The sequence below is a fragment of the Cimex lectularius genome, unplaced genomic scaffold (assembly GCF_000648675.2).
Source record: "Cimex lectularius strain Harlan isolate CLEC.00 unplaced genomic scaffold, Clec_2.1 scaffold248, whole genome shotgun sequence".
NCBI classification, from domain to species: Eukaryota; Metazoa; Arthropoda; class Insecta; order Hemiptera; family Cimicidae; genus Cimex; species Cimex lectularius.
In genome coordinates, this window is record NW_019392778.1 from 572,309 (window position 1) to 594,085 (window position 21,777).

The 21,777-nt window shown below is 38.0% G+C and overlaps 1 protein-coding gene across 4 annotated transcripts in view; it reads left to right on the plus strand.

The window, feature by feature from the left end:
- The window catches only part of LOC106670745 (polypyrimidine tract-binding protein 1), a 79,062-nt gene that overhangs the window by 25,303 nt on the left and 31,982 nt on the right, over nucleotides 1-21,777 (plus strand). For all 4 annotated transcript variants that reach the window (XM_024227711.1, XM_024227712.1, XM_024227713.1 and 1 more), the window contains exon 3: nucleotides 15,584-15,622. In XM_024227711.1, the coding sequence (XP_024083479.1) occupies nucleotides 15,584-15,622 (39 nt within the window). The remainder of the gene's footprint in view (nucleotides 1-15,583; nucleotides 15,623-21,777) is intronic.

Sequence of the window (21,777 nt, forward strand, 5' to 3'; positions counted from 1 at the left end):
TGTGATGGCCTTGATCTCCACTATGACTATGCTGTATCCATTTAAAGTAGACAATTTTTTCTTTAGGTTTAGCCTACTTCACTGATCTAAATTGAAGAAGAATAGGTTATTATCAGTAGCAAATGTCTTATTCTATTGAGGTCAGTTATTTTTTTATTTATTTATAGAAATCTATAGTATAATCCCAAGGTGTCTATTGTGAATGAATTTGGAAGGGGCTTCACGTATTGAGCCTCCCCCTGAACTTCGTTATAATCGCCGAAGTTCATGAAATAAACATCCTTTTTCAGTCAAAACTGTGCAGTGTGTTTACGAAATGCAGATACAACTCGGCCCGGCCGCCACCCTTTTTAACAAACGGAAGACAAAGGGTCAGGAAACGAATAGAATACTGGATTGTTCAGCCAACCTCCGGCGTTGTCGGCCGGGGGGGGGGCAGCTAATATACCTGTAATAACACGACCCTTTGTATTGTACGGGGGCGGCGCGGCGTTCCTTGTGATAATATTTTCACACCGGGGAGGGGGGCAGGCTTTTGTTTTAACAAATGCTCGGACCGGGTCACAGACGGCTGCCGGAAGAATAACACGCGGCTGAATTTCAAACTCGGCTGAGGGTGGAACGAAAAAAACAGGGGGTGGGATTACTGCTTGACCCGTAGGACTTGATGCTTAAATACATACAAAACTGCTACTGTTAATTTTTTTCCAACGCAGTGTCCAAAATTCTTAAGTAAGTACAGGTAGTCTACATAATACAACTTAAGCCCAGCGCTGCTAACATCACTTCCAACGGTTGGCTGATAGAGTTCTCCGATGCTTCTTTATTTATCAAACATGTACTTAAAAAGAAGCAAAGATAAACTTGGAAACTTCGTAAAATCGTTTGTTAATCCATGCTTCAGATTTGGGGTCATCTCTTATTAGGCCTTCTCCACCAATTTCCCTTTGTAAGTTTTATGTTTTTTTCTTTTCCCATAAGGGGATTAACAAAGACAAAGATAAACATCGATTATCGAGGAAAGTCGTTGGATAAACTGTACTTCAGAATCCTGATCACCTCTGACTATGACTTTTCCATCAGTTTCCGTTGTAAGTTTGGAATGCTTCTTTATTCACTCTATGCGGACTTTGTTTAAGTCGAAAAATTAAATCAGCAATTTTCAAAAGACACTGGATAAGTCAAGTGTCATATTTGGGCCATATATGATTACGGCTTATTCAGTTGTGTTTTGTTGAAGTACTCCGATGCTTGTTTATTCACTCGAGACGAACTTTGTTTAAATCGAAAAATTAAGTCGGGTACCTTCAACAGTCACTTGAAAATCAGAAAGTTAGATTTGGTCCATATGAGATATTTTAGTATGTACCGATTGGATTTTTATTTTTTTCTCATCTCAACAACAAATAAAGATTAACTGGATAATCCCTTGTGATGTGGTAAATCACTATGATGCCGGGCTTTTTTGAGTAAGTTTACTTTCCCATGGTGTGTTTTTGTTAATGATTTTTTTTTCTTGCCTTTTCCTGTTCTTTTTAACTTTAATAATAAAGTTTACAAGATATTAACTTATTCAAGATCTCTCTCTAATCAAGTTTAGCCAGTTGTGGGGAGGGGAGGCGGTTTAGGATGAAAAGGGAGTTTTCATTTCCCCTCCACCTCCCTCCAATCCACCTTTAATTTTCTAATTAAGGAAAGATTATCCGCAATCGATAAACGGCTTTCTACGGCGAACCACCTGCTCTTTATAAGAAACAATATCGCATTATGGCCCTAATACCCTTCCGGGGTGAGCTTTAAGGCCGGCCAATTGGAAAATATTTTTTTCCTATATGAAAGTATGTAAGCTTTTATTTTAAAAAAAATTGGATCTTTATATGGTTCATTTAGTGTTTTCTAATTTGTAAACTGTCAGGGCGCCTCGGAAGCCCGCTGATTACTCTCGTGATATGCGTTTTAATAAGAGACAATAGAAACTGGCTTTGGTTGGGACGGGTGCAATCAGTAAAGTTGGTCGTTTTGTCCTAAAACACTCCTTTTGAGGGATAATTGTCTGGAAGACAACTTGCCGGGGGAAACTTGGTTGTCTTGTCCGACTTTGTAAAATTAACGTAGACCCGTGAAAACTGGTTTCGTTTGGCGGGCTGGCGTGAATAGGCCCTTAACGTTTACCACCGTTGCACTTGAATCGGACTTGATCGTCTTTACATTGTAAATTTAGACTATATGGACTATATGGCCTTGTTTTCCAGCAATCTTGCTTGAAGTTGCAATGGATTTTTTTAGATAAACTACTTGTAAAAGATATTTATTTAAAGAAGCATTGCTCAGAAATGGTAGAAAATCATTGATGGAACTGCTGTCATCCATGTAAATCTCGGCTATACGGCCATGTTATCCCGGAACGTCGAGTTTGATAGTTTCTCATGGACTAATTTTTTTAAAGCTCTTGTCTAAAAGCTTTAAATGAAGAAGCATTGCTCAGAAATAGTATAAAATCAATGATGAAACTGCTGTGAGCCATGCAAATGTAGAGTATGTATCCATTTTGCCTAGGAACGTCGAGTTTGATAGTTTCTCATGGACTCATTTTTTTAAACCTCTTGTCTAAAAGCTTTAAAGAAGAAGCATTGCTCAGAAATAGTAGAAAATCAATGATGATACTGCTGTCAGCCATGCAAATCTAGAATATGTACATTTTGCACAGGAACGTCGAATTTGATAGTTTCTCATGGATTAATTTTTTTAAACCTCTTGTCTAAAAGCTTTAAATGAAGAAGCATTGCTGAGAAATAGTAGAAAATCGTTGATGGAACTGCTGTCAGCCAATAAATCTCGACTATATGGCCATGTTATCGGGGAACGTCGCGGTTATTACTATCTTGTTTTGTTTAATTTTATATGAACTCCTTTCTTAAGGACTTAAATAAGCATTGCTCAGAAATAATGAAAAATCTCCGAACTCCTGGCATCCATGTAAATCTTGATGTGTCCATATAGTCCTGAAACGTCCTTTTTGAATTTACTATATTTTAAACTAAATCCTTTGTTAAAGGTGTTCATTTTAAGAAGCATGTCTCAGAAATAGTATAAAATCCAGAGTGAAACTGCTTGCAATCATGTAAATGGCCCATCGAGTTGATAACATCCAGGAAAAGTCATGTTTCATAGTTTATAATTTATTATTTGTAAACTTTTGCCATTGTACATTTAAAGTTTGAATACTGAACTTGACGTGAAGTTCTTGGTTAAGTCCGTTTCCAAACTTAATCATCCTTCCCCTATCCAAAGGAAAATTAGTAAGTCGAAAACCAATGCGGGCGCGTTTTCTTGAAAGGGCCCTAAGTCCCTCGGAATCGAGGCTGTGCCTAACGAGAATTAAGCCGGGGATAAGTCCCCGTTGAAAGAAGCCCCCCCTCGCACATAGCCCAGAGATGAGAAAAATCCCCGATTTCAATTCGGTTCACAACGAAATACATTATCCAACGGGTTAAAACAGGCGGAAAAGGAGTTGAAACGTCCACATGCCAGTGGTATAAAACGCTGCCGTTGGGATATTTCAAGAGGGTTTATTCACCGGATTAACACCCCTCCCTCAGTGAGAGCTTTATTTAAAGAGCCATTGCTTCTTAAAAGAAATGTTTCGAAAATCCAAAGTGAAATAGATTGCAGCCAAGTCGGGTGGGTCATTTTCAACCTACGTTTATGTTTATCAGTTTGCTATAGAATATTTTTTAAATCCTTCTTGTTCAAAAGCTTTCAAATAAACAAGTATTACTCAAGTATAGCAGAAAGTCCAGGAAAAAACTGCTGACAACATGTAAATGTAGAATATACGGCCAAGAAGTCTAGCGATTTTTTATCTAATGGCTATCAAAAGATGTGTTTTCACAAAACCTTTGTCTAAGATGTTTATTTAAAGAAGCATTGTTCAGATATAGAAAAAAACGTCTCTGCGTGAACTGCTTGCATCGATGTTTTCTAGACTATGTGGCCTGTGTCCAGCAACATCGTGATAGTTTCAAAGTATATTTTTTCTTAAATAAGCTTCTTGCCCAAGAAGTACATTTAAAAAAGCATTTCTCAGAAAAAAAATCCGCCATTAAACTACTTGCGACCTAGTAAGTGTAGGCTTTATGGTCTTATAGTACAGGTACCACAAATTTGAAAGTTTTGAAAAAAAAATATATATATATATAAAATCTTGTCCAAAATTGTTATTTAAAAAAGCATTGCTAAGTAATAGGATAAAATCTCCGATGGAACTGAGTTCATCCTTGCAAACCCAGACTGTATGGCCTTGTTGTGCAGCAACATGTCTGCAAGTTATCAAATGTTTTTTATCTTGTAGACCTCTTATTCAGGATCATTTTTTAAGGAAGCATTGGTCGGATATAGAAAAAACATCTCCGCTGGAACTGCTTGCATCCATGTAATTCTACACTGTGTGGTCTGTTGTCCATCAACATGTGCCCGATAGTTTTCAAAGGATTATTTTCTTCTGTACTTCTTATACAGGATCATTTTTTGATGAAGCATTGCTCAAAAATCGTAAAAAGTTCACGGTAAATCCGCTTGCGACCATGCAAATCTAGATTATAACGTAAGCTTAAACTTATAACTTCGTCCAGTGGTGTCCGGTATCTAATGGATAGTTGTTTTTTTTTGGAAATCCTTGTCAGAGGAGTTTATTTGAAGAATAATTGATCAGAAATTGTAAAATACTCTGCATCCTGCCAGTGAGAAAATATAAACTATATGACCATATAGTACAGGTATCTCGTGACTGAATATTTTGAAAATATTTTTGTTTTTATAAATCTCTTGTCCAAGATGAATACTTAAAGAAGCATTGCTCAGAAATTGCATGAAATCGTTAGTATAACAGCTTTTATGCTTTTAAAATGTGGCATATATAGCACTGTTATGTTGTAGCGCATAGCTTTGTCCCATGACATTTTTACTTATATTTTTTTGTTTCGTCTAGGTTGTATGTAAGAAGTATATAAAAAAAATCAAGCCCTTTACATAATCAAAGGGGTTTCTTAATCCGATTAGCATTGTCTTCCCTGTCTCTGAGGGGGCCCAGGATGAAACCGTCCGTAGTCCGTCTTCCCAGATGCCATCTCGTAAACCCTGAAGAGGCACCTTGTTTTGTAATGAATTATTCAAAATGTTTAATTATTTAGGGTCTCTCTACTTCGAAAACCCACCCCCAACCCCTTTCCTTCTCTGTAAACTTATCGCCTCGTGGGCCGCACTTAAGCCCCTGGGGAACATCAAACTTGACGTTGAGAGCCGGTCGTAAACTGGATCCTGAGCCATATCATCTTCCGCCCGTTGGACTTCGCTTCTTACACGCCGGGACGGTTCGAGAAAGTACCGACAGCTTGGAAAAGTTAGCATAAATTGATTTTTTTTTTTTTTTAATACCAACATAACGACCTTCTCGCGTGTCCTCGTATGTCATTTTTAATCTGCGATCGCACATATTTTCCCAGAAAAATATCGAATGTTGACTGCCGGGACAATGGCAACCCGTTGATGACTCGTTCGATGAATCGACAATGAAGGATAAACGCGATGACCCCGAGGAGCGCCTGGTCTGGTTTATATTTAGCCGACTTAAATCCCTGAAAATGGGATCGATAAGAACACGATTCAGCCGGCCAGGTAGAGGGAAAGAAAATAAACTGCTCGGAAGATGAACGAAACAGGAGACTGAGATGATTCTAATACGGGGTAGGTTAAAGAACGGTTACCCTTCTTAAGGGTAGCTGATATGGGTTATAAGAAAGAAGTCTAACATATCAAGCAATCAACCTAACCTTTCAAAAACAAAACTATTTTTATACACGCCAAGCTGTGATTAATAAACCTTCGGAATGTGCAAAGGCATCAGGTTGTGCAGAATTGTTCTTCCTCGATATGACGGACGGCATACGCTTCTCAATCTGTCCTGCAAATATTCCGTCCTTTAAACCGGAAAAAACTATTAAAAACATACGGTTGGCAAACCTGCAGAAAGGCATTAGGTGCTGCAGAGCTGTTCTCCGAATATTGGCTTCTCAATCTGTCTCAAAGTACCAACCGAATTTCTTTTAAAAGGCCTTTATACCTAGCCTTGCTATCACAACAACAGATGACTGTAGTTTCTGCAGAACTTCATCTAGATTTTCTGCAGGCCCTTGACCTCCGAGGATCTTCCAACCTATTTAATTTCCTCTTCCTATGCACACATTGGCCAAAACTACCTGTAATTTCAGTTTGCTTAGAAAGCACCAAATTGCTAAAGCTTTTGCAAAAACTTCAGCCAAACTTTCTGCAGGTCCAAAGTTCTTCCAGGCAAGATAAAACTTGTTCTTCTAAATACATTGCTCAAAACGACCTGTGTTCTCAGCTTTGCTTTCAAATCCCCAATTAACCTTAGTTTCTGAAAAACCTCTGACCCACTTTCTGCAAACTAACCTCCAATGTTCTATTTTGATAAACCCTTTTTCATGTGTAGGTTTGGTCAAAACGTCCTCCATCCACAACCTTGGATGCGAAATCCTAAATAACCTTATTTTCTGCAGAACGTCAGCTAGACTTTCTGCAGGTTCCAACGTTCTACCCACCACGATAAACCCACTCCTGTACACTTTTGGTCAAAATGACCTGTATCCTCAAACTTGCATCCAAAACTCTACATAACCTGCAGAACGTCAGCCAGACTTTCTGCAGGCATACGACCTCCAAGATCTTTTCAACTGCGATAAACCCTCTTCGTCTGTATACTTAGGGTCAAAACGTCCTCTATCCACAACCTTTGTGGCAAAACCCTAAATGGCTTTAGTTTATGCAGAACTTCAAGCTAGATTCTCTGCAGGTGGCAACGTTCTTCCAACCACTATAAACCCTCTTCTGTATACTTTTGGTCAAGACGTCCTGTATCCACAACTTTGGTGCAAAACCCCGGATCATCTTAGTTTCTGCAGAACCTTTCTGCAGGCACATGACTTCGAAAGTTATTCCAATCTAGATAAACCTTCTTCTGTTTACCTAGGCCAAAACGACCTTAAACCCCCAACCAGGCTTAGAATACCCAAATAACTTTCATTTTCTGCAGAACCTCAGCCACGTTTTGTCAGGGCTCTGAGATTCTTCCGACCGATTTCTCAATCGTACTCAAATTAAACCGGTGATCTTCATCCGTTCAATCAAGCCGCCCCTCGTCCTCCTGGGCGAAAAACGTCCGTACCGAGTGAAACCCCGTCTCACCGTCCGCCCTTCGCTCGGGGTCCGCCCGGCTTCGCACTCCTCCTCACCTTCCTCCACGGGCGCACCCCCTCCACAGGTGATTCCCTCGGCGTTCCCTTCCACTTGTTGTCCTCTCTCGGGCGCAGCCCCGACTGCGCAAATCCACCTCCTCCAGAGCCCGGCCGACGTCCTCCCGTCAGTCCACAGTCAGCGTTTGACTCCGGCTCTCCAAACGCCTCTCTCTTTGACAATCCTTTTTTATTTTTCACACACTTGTATATTTAGAAGGGAAAAAATATATATAACTCTATATAATTATAAGGAAAAAATCTTAATAATAAAACAAACAACTAACTCATTCTTCGACAATCAAAGTCTTTCTCTTAGTCTTTAAGTGAATTATATTTAGGAAAGGATAAAACTATTTCTCGTACTTCTTTATTAAATAAAAAAAATTATATATATTAGAAATAAATAATTTATATCGACAAATGACAGCTTTAAAGTTATAAATGAGAAACAATCTTTCAAATGTCAATTCTCCTGTGATTTCCACTCTCTATCTCGATAGACTAGCACCTTTTAGGCCTGTTAAGTGACTTTTCTTTTCTCTTTTCTCAAAGTGAGCAGTTCGAAAACAAAACAAAACAATTTAAATAAATAAAACAAGGACAGAACAAAAGACAAGACCGGTCTCTCGACTCCAGTTGCCAAAATTGCGTATTATCAGATTTTAGTTTCCGGGGCCGGGCCTTGCTGTTGCCTATTCCCAACGCCGCTCTACACCCAGGCCATGGTAAGTCCAAAAACACCCCCAAAAAAAATCAAAAGCACGAACCCCAAAAGTAAAAAAACCCGCACGCACCCCCAACGCACCAAATTTGCCCTAAGCCACTTTTTTTAAAAACTGCACACTTTAGCTAGTTTTGGCCCAGGTATGGACTTAAGATCTTTAAATTTTAACAGCTTCAGGTTAATTAAAAAAAAAATTTTTTTCTTAGAATCAAGAGCTGCATGGGGCGAGTTTTTAATGTTTTCCCTTCGTTACGCTTTTGTTAGATTCCGGGGGTGGTTTTTTTCCTCTTTAAAGGGCTGGAAATGCCGAAGGACTGGCAGAATCTTGGGTTTTGGCATGGCTTTCTGTTTTCGAAAGGGTTTTTCCGTTGTGGAACTATTTTATTTCAACTGTTTTCTCATGTAGTCGATCGTAAAAGCTTTTTTTAAAAGAGCCGAGTCAAATTTAACGCTAAATTATCCATGAAACCGTGTTAGAAATGTCGAGGAACAGGCTGAAACTTGGGTTTTGGTCGGGCTTTCTGTTTTCAAAAGCGTTTATTCGTTCGGAACTTCATTATTTCAACTTTTTTTTAATGTTCTCAATCGTAAAAGCTTTTTTTAAAAGAGCCAAGTCAAGTTTAACGCTGAATTATCCAAGAAATCGTGGTAGAAATACGTAGGAACTGGCAGAATCTTGGGTTTTGGCATGCCTTTCTGTTTTCGAAAGGGTTTTTCTTTTGTGGAACGTTTTTATTTAAAATGGTTTTTCATGTACTCGATCGTAAAAGCTTTTTTTAAAAGAGCCAAGTCAAATTGAACGCTGGATTATCCAAGAAACCGTGGTAGAAACGCCGAGGAACTGCCAGAATCTTGGGTTTTGGCCAGGCTTACTGTTTTCAAAAGCGTTTATTCGTTCGGAACTTCATTATTTCAACTTTTTTTTAATGTTCTCAATCGTAATAGCTTTTTTTAAAAGAGCCAAGTCAAATTTAACGCTGAATTATCCTTGAAACCATGGGAGAAATGCCCAGGAACTGGCAGAATCTTGGGTTTTGGCATGACTTTCTGTTTTCGAAAGCGTTTTTCTCTTTTGTAACTTTATTTTCTCGACTTTTTTTTAAAGTTCTCGATCTTAAAAGTTTCTTTTGCCAAAGACAAGTTAAATTAAACGCTCTGTCAGTGGTAGAAATGTCGTGGAACTGCCCGTATTTAAGGTTTTTGTGACTTTTCCGCAATTTTCGTGTTTTTTCTCCCGCGGAAATTTATTATATCGCTCATTCTCTAGATATTCTTAGTGGTAAAAGCTTTTATAGCAGAGCCAAGTTGAATTTAACTCTAAATTGTCCAAGGAACAAAGGCAGAAATGTCGAGGAACTTCCATAATAATACGTTTCTGCGCGTTTTCAGTTCTTTGGTGTTTCTTTCCTTCTGAGCATTTTTATTTCACCTTTTTTCTGCATATTCTCAGTCGTAGCTACTCGTGTAAATGTGCTAAGTCCAGTTTAAGGCCAAATCGTTAAAGAAACCCTGACGTAATAGTCGGAAAACAGCCAGAATTGGATAGTTTTGGACGTCTTTCGCAATGTTTCGGTGTTTTTTCTCCTCCGGAATTTTATTATTTTACCAGTTTTCAGCATCATTATCAGTCCTAAACGCTTTTACAATATATGCAAGTTAAATTTAACGTTACACTGTCCCAGAAACCGAGTTTGAAATGGCGAGAAACTCGGAATTGAAGGTTTCTGCTCGTTTTCAGCTGTTCTTTGGGGTTTATTTCCTTCTTTAAACTTTTATTTAATTTGTTTTCTGCATATTATCAGTCGTAAACGCTTGTATAACACATCTGAGTGCAATATAAGGCTGAATTGTTGAAGAAATCCAGTCGAATTGGTCGAAAACAGTCAGAATTGGAATGTTTCGGATGTGTTCTGCGTGTCTTTGGCGTTTTTCTACTTTAGAAGTTTATTATTTCGCCAGATTTCTTCGTTTTCTCATTTAAAACCGCATTTATAACAGAACTGAGCCAAATCTGCTCTAAATTGTCCAAGAAACCAAGGTTGAATTGTTCAAAAACTGCCCGAATTGAAGTTTTTCTGCTCTTCTTTGACCGTTATTCTTACTTTCTGCATATTGTCATTTTGAAACGCCTTTAGAGAGCTAAATCAAATTGAAGGCTAAATTGTTGGAGAAACAGTCAGAAATTACGACAAACCGCCAGAACTGGACGCTTTCTAGAGTTTTCTGATCTTCTTTGGTGCTTTTATTTTTACTATTTTTTTTATGTAAGTTTTGGAACCTTTCTTGCTTCCTGTATGAAAATTGGCATATTTGACCAAATGTTCAATGAAATCTGACACATAATCTCAAAGAAATACACGTTGGAAAAAACTTTTAAACGTTACAAAACGTTGGAAAATGCAAATTTCTCCTACTGTCTGGCCTTTTTCAAGCGTTTTCCCACTTCCAAATTTCTATATTTTACCTAATCCAAAACCCTTATATAAAAACGCTACTGAAATGGCAATTTTGTATGTTGACAAAACAAAGTTGAAAGGAAAACGTTGGAAAAGTTTAAAAAATTGGCGATATTCATAATTTAATTTTGTACGATGGATCTAGGCTATTTTCCTAATTAAAACCTCCATATTTGCCAAGATTCTCCATCCTAAACTATTGTTTAACAGAGCATGGTAAAATTAAAATTGAAATACCCCCCAAAAAAACCTTTTGGAAAAAAATCAAAACGCTAAGAAATTGTATAATTTTAAAATTTTACGCGCTTTCCAGGCGGCTTTCTCCTTCAAAATCTCAACATTTAGCCAGATTCTCCGACCTCTACATTAGATAAATTAACAAGGTTTAAAATGTTCTTTAAATCCGAAAGAAAACGCATTATGAAATGTTAAAAACACCAAGAAAGCTCATGAATTCAGGTTGTTTACAGCTCGTGACCTTTTTACACGATGTCCTCCATCGACATCTTCAAAATTGGCCAAAAACTCCGTGTTTTACGGTTGTTCAATAATGCAGGGATGAAATATCCTTTAAATACTGGGAAGAAACCTAGTAGGAAAAGTTCTGATCGCCACGAAATTGCTTAAATTTAAAGTCAATACGGTTTACCGCCCATTCTAGGCTGTTAGCTCCGTTAAAATCTCATAATTTCAACTTGATTCGCCTCTTTCTATTTTTGTTCGATGGATTCAATTCAACTTGATTTAAAGTACCACTGGAAATCCGGTTTGAAAAGCTCACACTGCCCTGGAATGCAGAGATTCGTGATTTTTACAGTTTATGGTCTTTCTAGGCTGTCCTCTGTAGGAAAATCTTCAAATTATGGAAGATTATCCTTCCTTTTTTTTCCCCAATAGAGCAGGGTTCAATTTGACTTAAAGTACAAAAGAAATGCTGGTTTGAAACGCTGAAAACCGCCCAGAGCTTAGATTTATACATTTGATGGCCTTCCTACCCTGTTTTCCCCGTCAAAGTTACCAAATCTGGTCACATTCTTTATACTCAACAATTGGTCAATAAAGCAGGGTTCAATTTGGCCTAAAATAGCAAAGATAAGCAAGTTGAAAAAGCTAAAACACCAGGAAAACTCCTCGGGGATTGAGGATTTTTATAATTTACGGCTATTTTGGGCTTTTCCTCCAACAATATCTCCAAATTTTCGCCAGATTTACCTTTTTCTTTGATTTCTCAATAAAGCTATATTCAATTTGACTTAAAATACCGATGAAAACCCGATTGGAAAAGCTCAAACGTTTAGAAAGTGTCTAGATTGAGCTCTTTACTGTTTATGGCCTATCTAGACTATTTTTTCCAATAAAACCACCACATTTGGCTGGCTTCTCCATCCCCTAGGATTGTTTAATTAAGCAGGTTTGAAGTTAGCTTAAAATAACAAATAAAACCCAGTTGAAAAAGCTCAAAACCCCAAGAAATCGCATAAATTTAAAATTCATAAGGTTTATCGCCCAGTCTAGCCGGTTTTCGCCGTCGAAATTCCAATATATGACCAGATCCTTCGTCTTCTAAGATAGTTTAGTAAAACAGGGTTAAAATATGTTTTGGGTACAGGAGAAAAATCAGTTAGAAAGCTAAAAACACCAAGAAAGCTCAGGTTTTTTTTTACAGTTTGTGGCCTTGCTGGGCCGTTTCCTTAATCTAAATCTCCAAATTTGGCCAGATTCTCCAGCCTGTCCTTTTGTTCAATGAAGCAGTTCAATTTGGCTTAAAATCCTCGTGAAAGCCGAGGTGGAAAAGCTCAAACCGCCAGAAAGTGGAGAGATTGAAGATTTTTACGGTTTACGCATTTTGTAGGTAGTTTCCTTCATCGAATTCTCAAAATTTGGCCAGATTATCCAGCCTGTTCTTTTGTTCGATGAAGCTGGTTCAATTTGGCTCAAATTCCTCATGAAAACAAAGTTGGAAAAGCTCAAACCGCCCAGAAAGTGGAGAGATTGAAGATTTTTACGGTTTACGCATTTTCTAGGTTGTTTCTTTAATCTAAATCTCAAAATTTGGCCAGATTATGCAGCCTGTTCTTTTGTTCAATGAAGCTGGTTCAATTTGGCTCAAATTCCTCTTGAAAACAAAGTTGGAAAAAGCTCAAACCGCCCAGAAAGTGGAGAGATTGAAGATTTTTTAAAGAATTTTTTAAGGTGTTTTATTCATCAAAATATCCAAATTTGCCTAAATTCTCCATCCTGTACTTTTGTTTAATAAAGCAGGATTCAGTTTGGCTTAAAATATCAAAGAAAACCCTTTGAAAAAAAGGCGAAAAACCTCTTGGAAACTCTGGAAATCTTCCTCCTTATACTCAAAAAATGTCATTTTTGACCCGGACCGCGTTTTTCACCCCTGGATAAGGCCCATATTTTTATTTTTTTGTTAAACTGTATAATCAAATTTTGGATAGCACCTCCTTCATCCCCCTGCGCAGGTGTTATTTCGTTAATTGGTCGTTACCTTCAGATTTATCGCCCCGTCGCACATGTCAATATCGATTACTTTTTTGTATATTTTTATGTTTATTTAATATGTTACTTTTTATATGTATAAAAAAACGAAAATCCTCCCTTGGAGCCAATTAAGAAAGCCACCCCGTTGAGGCGGTTGTTTGCACCCCCTCCAATCCTACCCCGGATTCTGTTTGACATAGCCGTGATCTCCCGGCGTAAATATTGGCCCCGTGGCACCCTGTATATCTCGGTAAACCCAGGATGTTGAAACCACGGCCGGATGGGCCGGAAAATCGCCTCGTTGCTATTGAACCTCTTCTTCCCCCCCTGAGAACAAGCAACCCTTAATAGAAAACGACGAATAAGATTCTGGGTCCTCTTAGTCTCGCCCTTCGGTCACGTTGTTGTTCCCAGCCCGGAGTTGTTGTTTTTCCCCCGTGTCCAGGGCCGGCGCGTGAGAATAGAATCGAAATTACAGGGTACCGCGCGCTTGGTTCTGTACCGGCAATCCCAGGTTCAAGGACTCGCTCTTCCTTTCTCTACGCCGGCCCAAGGATCCAGGAAAGGCAGTGGCCGTACAACTCAGTTTACATCCCAACCCTTTTCTTCTTTAATTGATCCCCAGCAGATGGGAATCGCAACAAACCCATTCCATCTTTAGAAAAAAAAACCTTGGAAACAACTGATAACCAAGTTTTACTCCTTTAATATCAACTCTTTTTCCCTCTGTTTTTCTTTCTTTTAATTTTTCACCCGGACTACTTGAAATTGGTACCGCCGCGGCCTCCCGGACCCCATCCAGAGATCAATTGTAAATAATTAATTAATAAAACCGGTCCGAGTCTTCTTCCTTATTCCCCAGGAGCCGGGACGTGAATTTTTATTCGCCTCTTATTTTTAAAAGAGAGCCCTTGTAAAAGTTTCAAACCGAGGGGTGGTTTAATTTTAATCGGAGGCCCGGACCCCTCCCTTTTCGTGTCTCAGACGCGGTTAACTATTCAACAAAGGGGAATGATCATCCGGACTTGAAGAATGAAATGTGGTTCACGAGAGAGCTGTGCGATAGAAGTGATAACTGTGCATTTAAGAGAGAGGGCGATAAAGAGTGGCGGAGGCGGGGAAGACATATGCCTGGGAAGGTTGGAGTGATATTGGGAAGAAAGGACGGATAAAACTATAAAAAGATAGTTGGGAGGATGGCTAGTAATATGTACAGATAGAATGGTTGGATAATGGATGTATAGTATGATGGATCATGATTGGATTCATGGATGGAAGAAGTTTAGATGAATGTATGAATGATAGTACGAATGGATGGGTAAGATTCATGGAAGGATGAATGAATAGAAGGACAAATAGATAAGAGGAGATGGAATGGATATCTATTCACACCAAATCTTATGTTAGAATGATAGGTGAATAGATGTTGGCTTAATGATTGTTGAATGCATAGAAGAAAGGATATAGGAATGGATTGCACGATTAATCGATGGATGGGTTGGTAGTGTGATGAATGGAAGAAAGGATAGGACAATAGTAGGATGGATGGAGGGACGTACGTTTTGACGTATGTATGGACAAATTATTGAATGGAAGCTGCATCCATGGATTGAGAGATGGATGGATGGAAGGAACGAATGTAGAAAGACGGTTGGAGTAACATGGACGGATGGATGGAGGGGCGTACGTTTGGACGTATGTATGGCCAAATTATTGAACGGAAGGCTTGCTGCGTTCAAGGATTGAGAGATGGATGGATGAAAGGAACGAATGTAGAAAGAAGGTAGGTACTAATATGGAAGGAAGGATGGTTGGCTGGATGGAGGGACGTACGGTTAGATTTGTGGAGGGACATACGTTTGGATTTATTTATGGTCAAATTATTGAACGGAAGGCTTGTTGTGTTGCATCCATGGATTGAGAGATGGATGGGTGAAAGGATGGTTGGTGGTATAATGGATGGATGGATGGTAGGATGAAAGGAGGGACGTAAGTTTGGACGTTATGTATGGACAAATTATTGAATGGAAGCTGCATCCATCGATTGAGAGATGAATGGATGAAAGGAACGAATGTAGAAAGATGGTTGGTAGTAACACGGATGGTTGGATGGATGGAGGGGCGTACGTTTGGACGTATGTATGGACAAATTATTGAATGGAAGGCTTGCTGCATTCATGGATTGAGAGATGGATGGATGAAAGGATGGTTGGTGGCATAATGGATGGATGGATGGATGGTAGGTTGGGAGGAGAGACGTACGTTTGGACGTTATGTATGGACAAATTATTGAAGAAGCTGCATCCATGGATTGAGAGATGGATGGGTGAAAGGAACGAATGTGGAAAGATGGTTGGTAGTAACATGGATGGTTGGATGGTAGGATGGAAGGAAAAATAGTTACCGACATGTCAAATCTTTAAACAGGTTGTTTAATGGAGGGTGGAAAGTTGAGAAAGGTCATACCAGATAACTGGGAAAGAGTGTCTAAGGTGTGCGGGTATTTTTACCGTGTTTCGGTCTTTTTTCATAACTCAACCATTTATCAAATGTTTTTCTATATTATTTTGATTGTAATAATTTTTTTCCTTTTTTGCCAGGTAAGATCTGAAATGGTGGAACCAATTGGAAAACGATGGGTGAGTCTGTGTCAATTGGTCTTTTATGTTTTATTCTTATCTTTGAGATATTAAGTTTTAAGCTGAATTTGTTTCTTATCACCTATACGATTTTTTTAAATATTTTCCCCCTCGGTCATGAGATTGTGTTAAGTTAAAAGTTATGAAAATGTGCGTTCCCTGGGCTGGATCCTTCTTCTGCTCTTTAATTGGCGATTACGCGGCGAGACGAGGCGGAACGCGTATCTGACGCAGGATCTCCACCCGAGGAGGAAGGCCAACGTCCTGGCCGGACGAGAGCCCGAAGAGGATCCGCTTAAAAAAATGCTACGACGATGAACCAAGTTTTAGAGACGATAAAAACAAACCTGTCCACAAAGGCAAACAATATCAGAGATGTAGAAACAAATCAAGCAAACCAACCGATCTCAAATTTGGAGAAATGATCCATAAGCGGAAGTCATAATCTCAGAGATGGAAAGGATTCATAAACAAGGGAACCAAATCTCAGACATTCATAAGCCAAGGATACACATTTTCAGCTAAAGGAAAATATATATCAAGCAATCTCAGAGATATATAAAAATATATTAAGGTAACAAATCAATCTCAAATGGAAAATAAAACTATAAAGTGGATGAAACAATATCAGACATGCAGAGAAACATCCACAAGCCTTTGGACCAATCTCAGGGGTGGAGAAAAAGTTCATAAGCGAAGGAACCGATCTCTGAGAAGTAGAAACAAATCCAAAAGCCATTGAAATATTCTCAGATATGCAGGAAAAAGTTCGTAAGCCAAGGAACCAATCTTTAAGACGCAGAAAAAGTCCACTAGCTTTTGGAACAATCTCAGAGATGGAGGAAAAATTTCATAAGCCAAGGAACCTATCTCTGAGTTGCATAAAAAAAATCCGAAAGCGATTGAAACGATCTCAGAGATGGATAAAAAGTTTATAACCCAAGGAAGTGATCTCTGAGATGCAAAAAATCCAAAAGTTATTGAATCAACCTCTCAGATGGTGAAAAAAGTTCATAAGCCAAGGAACCAATCGGTGAGATGCAAAAAAAATCCGAAAGCTATTGAGACAATCTCAGAGGTGAATAAAAAGTTAGCAAGCCAAGGAACCTATCTCTGAGAGGCAGAAAAAAATCCGAAAGCCATTGAAACAATCTCAAAGGTGGATAAAAAGTTCATAACCCAAGGAAGTAATCTCTGAGGTGCAAATAAAATCCAAAAGTTATTGAAACAATCTCAGAATGGAGAAAAAAATCCCAAGCCTTTGAACCAATCTCAGAGGTGGGTAAAAAGTTCATAACCCAAGGAAGTAATCTCTGAGGTACAAATAAAATCCAAAAGTTATTGAAACAATCTCAGAGATGGAGAAAAAAAATTCACAAGCCTTTGAACCAATCTCTGAGATGCAGAAAAAAATTCAAAAGCCATTGAAACAATCTCAGAGGTGGGTAAAAAGTTCATAACCCAAGGAAGTAAGCTCTGTGATGCAGAAAAACATCCAAAAGCCAATGAAATAATCTCAGAGATGGAGAAAAAATTCACCAGCCTTTGAACAAATCAGAGATGGAGATAAAGTTCAGAAGAAAATATTCCAAACAAAGAAACCAATCTCATGGATGGGGAAATGACTACTCTTGCAGGCGCCGTGGATCAAATATTGATATCTCAGAGGCAAGAGATGTAAATAAAGAATTTGAATTCCAAAACAATAAAGAGTAGGAAAAGTTGGAAAAATCAAACAATGATTACAAAAGACAGTGAGAAATAAAATGGAATTTTTGATTTTTTTATTGTTTGAAAATTGGTCTTCTTTATGGGGTAGTTTGTAGGGTAAAAAAGAAATAAAACAAGAGAGAGGGATGTGGATGTAAATAATCAAACAGGTGAAATCATAAAAAAGAGGGTTGAAAAAGAATCATAAACACTGCCATCGTTCGGGGGATGGGGTGTAAAGACAAAACGAATTATGGCCGGAGGTATCGTGGTGTGGGGAGGTGATCCTAGGAGCCGTGGGTCCGCCGCGTTTCGCTCCGATCCGGCGGACAGGTGGCCGCTGCGGGGGGCGGTCGGAGAATAGGTGGGAGAGCCGGCTTGTTATTGATTGTACCCTGGACCCCCGACGTTAACCCCTCTTCAACAGCGCACCGTGTAACAGGCCGAGGCACCCCCGATCCCGAAATAATGAAGGGAATAATTCCCCAGTATAAACTGGGATTCGGTTTTGAAACGGCCCCAGGGCCCCTATTGACCTTTGCCCCTCCGCCCCCCGACTGCGGTTATTGGCCCATTGGCTCATTTGCATCGCCACCGTCCCAATCCTATAAACGTCCATGTACGTCTATTTTCCTATTTGAACCTTCATAACAGCTCCAATGGACGTCGATTATATTAACTGAACGCATAATCGTGTCAAATCGGAGCTTTTTGGTTAATCCAATAACACTCAACCCTTATAAACTCAATTTTCAATTCAAAACAATTGTCCCATTATCAAACAAATACTGTGATTAAAACCTTACAAAGTATATTTTAAAAACGTTTTACACTTTAAAGTAGGTTTTATTGGGGTTATCCGTAGTAAATCCGTTAAAATAAGTTCTACAGTGACCGTGCTATCTAAAAAGTACAGGTTTAAAAAAAGGTTTTACTGGGGGTATATAGAAATATTAGTACGTTTTTCTATGGTTATCTGGATTTGTATACTTGAAAATAGGTTATACGGTGGTTATCCTGAAAAAGATAGCAGCTTTTTTTTTTTAATTTTTTTTAAGCCAAGAAATAAGTTTCAAACGTGTTATTTGGAGTTTCAAAAAAAGTTTAAATTTAGTCTATAACAAGAAAGGTAATAGGTCAAGGTTATACAACGGTTATCCGCCAAAGAAATTACTTTTACGCAGGACCTGTTTGAAATGGAAAAGCTTTAAACTTTTTATTTGTTCTTTCAAAAAAGTTGTAAATTACTCGAAAAAACACGTGGAGGTTATACAACGGTTATTCTCCAAACAATAAATTTTAATTTGATCCGGTTCAAAACCGAAATTTTAAGGTTTAAACTGTATATCTTAGAGAGGTTGTTCGATTTCAAGTGGGTTTTACTAGGGTTATCAGGATTTCTATAATTTTAAAATAGGTTATACGGTTATCCTCAAAAAGATGGCAGCTTTTCGTTGGATTTGTTAGCCAAGATGGAAGTTTCAAACTGGTTATTTGGAGTTTCAAAAAACGTTGAAATTTAGTGTATGAAAAGAACGATAATTGGGGGAGTTTATACAACGATTATCCGCCAAATAAATTACCTTTACGTAGGACCTGTTTGAATTGGAAACTACAATCTTATGTAGGTTATACGGTGGTCATCTCCAACAAAGTTTCTGGTAGCTTTTTTTGGATTTGTCAGTGAAGAAATAAGTTGCAAACTGGTTATTTGGAGTTTCAAAAAAAGTTGAAATTTAATTTATACCAGCAAAGGTGATAGGTGAAGGTTACACAACGGTTATCCGCCAAATAAGAAGATTCTGTTTAAAACGTAAATCTTAAATTTAAAAAGTACATTTTATATTTAATTCAAAATAGGTCATACTAAGGTAGAAAAGTCATAATTACAAACTAAAGATATTTTATTGATAGCCACCGCAAAACCTCCCTTTTATTTTATTACACAAACCCACATAAATTCTGTGTATAATTCAGTCTCTATAGCCTAGCATACTCTTACAACTACCAAACAATACGACTCCAAATTTAAACGATGTTTTCTTGATTGTAAAACCTCCCTTTAGGTGTATTTTACCTCGTATTCGACTCCGTATACATTTTGGCCTGGATTTTTTTTTTTTTTTTTTTTTTTTAAAGTAAAACCTGCTATTGTTTTTAGAAATAGTCCTGATTAACTAAAGATGATTGAAGCACAACCATTGTGTAACCTCCCACTTTTTTATTACATAAACTCATATAGATTATATTTTTTGTCTTGATGGCCTAGGCAAAGCCTACTCTAAACCTAGCATGGCATGGCTAAACTAAGTGTTCGTGGATAACCATTGTAAAAACTACCTTTTGATTTTTAACCCTAAAAGTACATATATAAATTCTGTATACATTTTTGTCCTTTTGTCAAGATAACCTAATCAAAGCATATTTCGAATTTTATTTTATTTATTTATTTTTTATGTTATTATGTAAAATTAAATGTATTTGATGGTTAACCATTGTAAATCCAGATAAACCTAGACATAACCTACTTTTAAAAATTCTAACCACTTAACGACTAGAGCTTTTAGAAAAGGGCTCAATTAATATACTTGATGTATTTGAAACAATTGTAAAGCCTATATGCCTTTTTTGAAGCTAATTAAACATATTGCATGGGTAACCACTCTGAAACCCGACTTTTAAAATATGTCTATGGGTTTTCTTGCCAGATTAACTTGCTGTGCAATTGACTGTGGGTAATGGATCGTTTAAAATTCTTGTCTTTTATCTCGTCTTTTTTTACATTGACTTAATCGAAGGTTTATATCTTTTTTTAGTTATTGTATATGTATATTTTTAGATATTGAAACTGGTCTTATGGATGTACCTGTTTTCTAGCGGGTTTTTTTAATCCTTTATAGATCTTTTGAAGGCTTTATATATTTTTTTTGTATTTTCTACTGGATCAACCTTGAATGAGTTCACCGTTCACCTTCTCGGCGATGTTTCGGATGGTAGGGATCCTTGGCAGGGTGCACTCACCTCACGTTTTCCCACCCCCTCCTCGAAGCTCAACATTCAACCGTACAATTCCCAGTCCGACCTTCTTCGGCACTGTTTTATGAACAACAGTTTCACACGTCAGCCGTTCGAAAAAGGGTGAAAATATACGTCTGGGTGGGTTGTCGTGACTTAAAAAGCACGGGGGAGGTTTTACGGTTACCCGCCAAGGACTTTACTCGTTACTTGTGTCCTTCTTCGAAAGCAATGGCTGTATTATATTTGGGGAAGGTGGGTTTCGTCTTTAAAAGTAGGCCATGGCTTGGTTTACCTAGTCAGAAAATGAAAAAAAAAAGGAAGGTTTTATAACGGTTATCCACGAAAACCTATTTGAAAGTAGTGCCTTCGCTAAATTTCAAAATAGGCTTTTACAACGGTAGACAAAAATGTGTACAACATTTATACGGAGTTATGACTGTAAAGCCAAAGGAAGGTTTTACTATGGTTGTCTACGTACTTCATGTTGACCAGTTTTAAAACGGCTCTTGGCTTGACCTAACAAAACCGAGTTTAAAGAGTTTATATATTCTAAAACGAAGGAGAGGTTTTACAACGGTTATCCACGAAAACCTATTTGAAAGTTGTGCCTTGGCTAATTTTAAAAATAGGCTTTGCTAACGGTGAAAAAAAAGTGCACAACATTTATACGGGATTATGGCTGTAAAGCCAAAGGAAGGTTTTCCTATGGTTATGGTACGTACTTTTAGGTTAAGCCAAGACAGTACCTTTTAAAAAGTAGTCAGCATTAATAATTTTTAAAAGGCACTGTCTTGGCTTAACCTAAAAACTATTTTTAGGGTTTACACGAGTTTATTCTAAAACGAACGGGAGGATTTACAATTGTTATCCACGAAAACCTATTTGAAAGTTGTCCCTTGCCTAATTTTTAAAATTTTACTAAATGATAGTATATTAGCCCAAGTAAAATTTGTTTTTTAGACTGAAATCGTCTTATAGAAAATACACTTTTTTCCATAATTCAGTCAAAACTTAAGCCGTCTATTTCTGGGATAACCAGTGTATAACCTTCGTCCATTTACTGAATGATAGGCTAGCCATAGTAAATCCTACTTTTCAGCCTAAAACCCTCTTCTAGAAAGTACAGTACACTTGATCGACGAGATCAAGTCAAACCTTAACGTTTATTGGGGGAATAACCATTATATAACCTCAGAGCTTTCTCTCGAACAATACGGCATCCTACATAAAACCTGACATTTCAGCCAGAAAGCTTGTGTAAAAAGTCTACTTTTTTGTCCTGATAATTGAGTCAAAACATAAACAAAGTATTTTTGGAATAGCCGGTGCATAAACCCAACAGAGTTGGTTGGGAGGAAAAAAGGGGGCGGCGGTTAAAACATATCAATTTTATCCCGCCGGCGAGGGTGGCGGGAAATCATCCCCTC